Source organism: Ictalurus furcatus, chromosome 19, assembly GCF_023375685.1.
Source record: "Ictalurus furcatus strain D&B chromosome 19, Billie_1.0, whole genome shotgun sequence".
NCBI classification, from domain to species: Eukaryota; Metazoa; Chordata; class Actinopteri; order Siluriformes; family Ictaluridae; genus Ictalurus; species Ictalurus furcatus.
The window spans coordinates 8,965,802-8,970,142 of NC_071273.1; the positions used below are offsets into that span (position 1 = coordinate 8,965,802).

At 37.4% G+C, this 4,341-nt stretch overlaps 1 protein-coding gene across 2 annotated transcripts in view; it reads left to right on the top strand.

Annotated features, from left to right (window-relative positions):
* The first annotated feature begins 1,035 nt into the window (after positions 1 to 1,035).
* Positions 1,036 to 4,341, top strand: part of si:ch211-244b2.4 (uncharacterized protein LOC541512 homolog) — an 8,389-nt gene continuing 5,083 nt past the window's right edge. Inside the window, exons 1-4 of one of the 2 annotated variants that reach the window (XM_053650820.1) lie at positions 1,036 to 1,297; positions 1,589 to 1,665; positions 3,304 to 3,529; positions 3,913 to 4,057. In XM_053650820.1, coding sequence (XP_053506795.1) covers positions 1,270 to 1,297; positions 1,589 to 1,665; positions 3,304 to 3,529; positions 3,913 to 4,057 — 476 coding nt within the window. In that variant the 5' untranslated portion in view covers positions 1,036 to 1,269. Of the gene's footprint in view, positions 1,298 to 1,588; positions 1,666 to 3,300; positions 3,530 to 3,912; positions 4,058 to 4,341 lie in introns of both variants that reach the window. The other variant, XM_053650819.1, reaches the window with a different exon arrangement.

Consider the following 4,341-nt stretch of genomic DNA (forward strand, 5'->3'; position numbering starts at 1 on the left):
TTTCTGGTATTTACAGTTACAACATTTACTTTGTATGACTTTTGGTTCTAGTACACAGCTTCCTGAGCCCTACAGTGCTTACTGTAAGGTCATTTCGGCATATGGGAAGGGTCATGAAGCATCAGTGTGCTACTCTTGGTTGATTCAGAGTCTCAGATTCAGAGTTAGCTCTTAAGAAAATATGGAGATCTGAACCTAATATTCGATGACAAGGAATGGGATAGATTTTTAAAGAATGTCAAAACGGCATCTAGGGAAGCAAGAATACGCCTTAAACAGCTTAAGATCATGCACCATTTTCACTGGACTCCTTCCGGACGGTTTAAACTGGGGTTAAAGGATACACCATATTGCTGGAGATGTACGGCAGAGGATGGAGATTTAACTCATGCTCTTTGGTTTTATACAAAAATTCAGGATTTCTGGAAAAGAGCGTTCATGAGCACATTTGCACAGCTTTGGATATTCATGTTTCACTATGTCCTCGATTGTTTATATTAGGTGGGTGGACAAACAAAGAAATAAGAGACAAACACATAAGGTACTTGGTCCAAACCAGTCTTAGGAGCTGGAAGTTAGAGGAGACCCTAAACAGACTGACAAACTAAATTTATATTATAAGAAATGGTCCAGATATGTAACTTATTTGGAAGAGGGGCAGTAATAATTATGTGTGAGAACCATGTTCACAGTCGAAAGTGTAATTGTGATGTGTTATGATATGTTTGTTTGTTGTTGTGGGTTTATATATATATATATGTGTGTGTGTGTGTGTGTGTGTATGTATGTATGTATGTATATATGTATATATATATTATTTTTCTCAGCAATATATGCTGGAAGTTATCTTAATTGTATTTAATTATATTATTAATAATTATTAACAATTATGAACTCGAGTCATGTGGCTGAAGAACTGTAAGTTATAAATTGAGTCTTTGGTATACTGTAGTTACACAGTAGTTACACAAGATGGCGGCTCAGTGCAACAATTTACACCATTACATTCTCGCGCCACCCAGTGGCCATTATTAAGTTTGAATAATAAATAATATGCTCTTAAATACAGCTTTACTGGCGTTATTGAACGAAGTAAACCTCGCATCAGATAGCCACGTGTGTTTGAAGCCTGTAATGATACCTGTTATGGCATTCTTTAAAAGAAAATAGACACTTAAATTCATTCGGATGCTATCAAGGCATTGCCTCATCATAACTCTTTCGACGAAATGAAATTGAAAGTAGTTTCTTTTCTTCTTAGTTATAAATATGGCTTCGAACTACGAGGACGTATCCGGTGAGTCTCGCAAAAGATGTTTATTTATTTTGTTTCGCGGCTGCTGGACTGAAAAACGATGACATGGTGAAGTTTGTGCCACTGGTTTGTTTAGTAATTTATTGTTATATAGGTTGCAAACTCGTTAAGAGTAGTTTCCATGTTGTACACTGTAACAGTGACTCTAATCCTAAAGCGAAACCTATTATTAAAAAAACATGAAACCTGAATCTAATCGTATTTACCTGAGAGGGGAAATGTTGGTGTGTGTGTGTGTGTGTGTGTGTGATCACTGCCTTTGTCTTTCTATAGATAAAAGTGTGTCAGATTTCAGCGACAGTGACACAAATTCACAGTCCGAATCTGATTCTGACTCAGCATCACCACAGGTGACTTCCACACTTCACTCCTGTTTACACTTCACTCCTCTTTACACTTCAATCCTGTTTACACTTCACTCCTCTTTACACTTCACTCCTATTTAAACTTCACTCCTGTTTACACTTCACTCCTCTTTACACTTCACTCCTCTTTACACTTCACTCCTCTTTACACTTCACTCCTGTTTACACTTCACTCCTCTTTACACTTCACTCCTCTTTACACTTCAGTCCTCTTTAAACTTCACTCCTCTTTACACTTCAGTCCTCTTTACACTTCACTCCTGTTTACACTTCACTCCTCTTTACACTTCAGTCCTCTTTACACTTCAGTCCTCTTTACACTTCACTCCTCTTTACACTTCACTTCTCTTTACACTTCACTCCTCTTTACACTTCAGTCCTCTTTAAACTTCACTCCTCTTTACACTTCACTCCTGTTTACATTTCACTCCTCTTTACACTTCAGTCCTCTTTACACTTCACTCCTCTTTAAACTTCACTCCTTTACACTTCACTCCTGTTTACATTTCACTCCTCTTTAAACTTCACTCCTGTTTACACTTCATACCTTAATACTTCAACAGTTAATACCTTCAGTTTGATACAATTGACTTTTTACAATTGACAATTGACTTAACTATAATGAATATAATATATATATATAAGTCAAGTTAATGCTTCAGTTAATGTCGATATCAAACATCAGAATGGGTGTGGTGGGATGGGTTGTGAATTGATGTCCCAGCTACCCAGGCTACCTCTTAAATATTACAGCAACATAGTAATACTTATCTTTTTAAATGTGCAATTTATAAAATGTCCCTAGTTTTTAGCAATATAAACATTTTACATGGTAACTTAGTGTAAATTGGACAGACTTACAATTACCTTTCATTTTCACTTTATTCTCAGGTTCAAATAAACTATGCATAATCTTTGAAAATGATTTATACAAATTCAAGTTGACTAAGGAATTTCAGACAAGCACATAAAGTTTCATTTCTCACAATGTTTTAGGCTTGTTCTATAAAAGAAAAATCAATGTGGGTCATATGGAATCAAACATAGAGATGTTGACTGTGCTGTAATGGTCTTATAATTAGGAAAACGCACTCATTGGGATGCGTAAGAGGAGCCCATAGATGGATAACCATATTACAGTTTATGATCTGACAATACCGGGTATGTCCCAAATCTGAAGTTTTATATGAGAGATCTTCACTCTTGTATAAAAGAGTCACTAGAAATAAATATGTCATAACATTACATGCCTAAACACCGCTAAATCTCCAGTATTGATATTTTGGGTTCCTCTAATCTCAATATCATTAGGGTTAATTCATCATTGGGATTTTGCTGTGTAGCCTTTTAACTAATGTGCTAATTTGTGAGCAGTACTCTGTATACGTAAACAGATTCAGATAGGACTTAAAGAACTTAAGAACTTGTTTTGTTTTGTTTTGTTTAAGAAACATGTACACTTACAATCCAACAACCGCATTATAGGTAATACACATGGTCCCTTAGCCACAAGACTTAAGAGCATAAACTCAGAACGCTGATTGTCAGGAATCTGACAATATCTGAAGTATCTGTTGTGGTAGTGCTTATTAAAGTTCTTGCTTGTTGTCTGTGACCCAGAAGCAGGCCTGCAGATACTACAACAAAGGCCACTGTCGCAATGGCAAACAGTGTCCAGACCTGCATGTGTGCAAATACTTTTTGAAAGGCAATTGTCGCTATGGCGCCAGCTGCCGCCTCAGTCATAACCTGAACTCTGACAGGCCATCTGCTCAGAAAAATCGAGAGAGGAGGAGCCGTGACAGGACGACCCAACGTTACAGAGAACACAGTCGCAGCTCCTCATCTGGTACGTGCGGTCATGTTTTTTATATCTATCATTTAAATGTTTTAGGTTAGAACCCTTTTTTGTATTCAGTAGAAAATTTTTCCATGGTGCCCCAAGCTCTTTGAACAAAAAACTAATTATGTAGCTCACCAACATCCAACATCCTGCATCCAACATCCAACAACCCGTCAGGTGTCTCTCCTCGCCCGTCAATCATGTTGCCTGTCAATTCCGAAAGCTCCGCCTCTTACACTAGCATTCAGGTTTTCTAGCCTAGCCAATGCATGCATATTTGTGGGTGTGGCTTTGGAAGGAATATTGAAGGAAGGGTCTGTATTTGTTTTAAAACAGCTTCGGCTTACCTCCACCTAAATTGATCATTACTTTGGTTTATCATGTTTCAGACAGTGATACGGACAGCAGCAAGCCGTATAGATGGCAGCTGAATTTGGGCTCCGGCTGGGTGGATGTAGAGAATGATTATGTCCTGGAAGCTCAGTTCTCCCGACCTAACACTAAAGGCATCAGGATCTTTAACACTCCCTGTGGGTACGTATACCAAGCAATTTCTTCAGAAGAGCAGTTATTCTGTCAAATGCCATTTGCTGTTGCTGACCCAGCTCATATATTATTTTTATTTTTTTCAAATTAGGTAATTAAATAGACGCATCTGCATACCAGAGTTAAACGTAACTCTTTTAAATAAATCATTTGAAATCAATATTGTATACGTAGGTAGAAAACAGGCAAAATTATTCATTCATCTTCAGTAATTACTTTATCCTGGTCAGTGTCATGGTGGATCCAAAGAAAATCCTGGGAACACTGGGCAC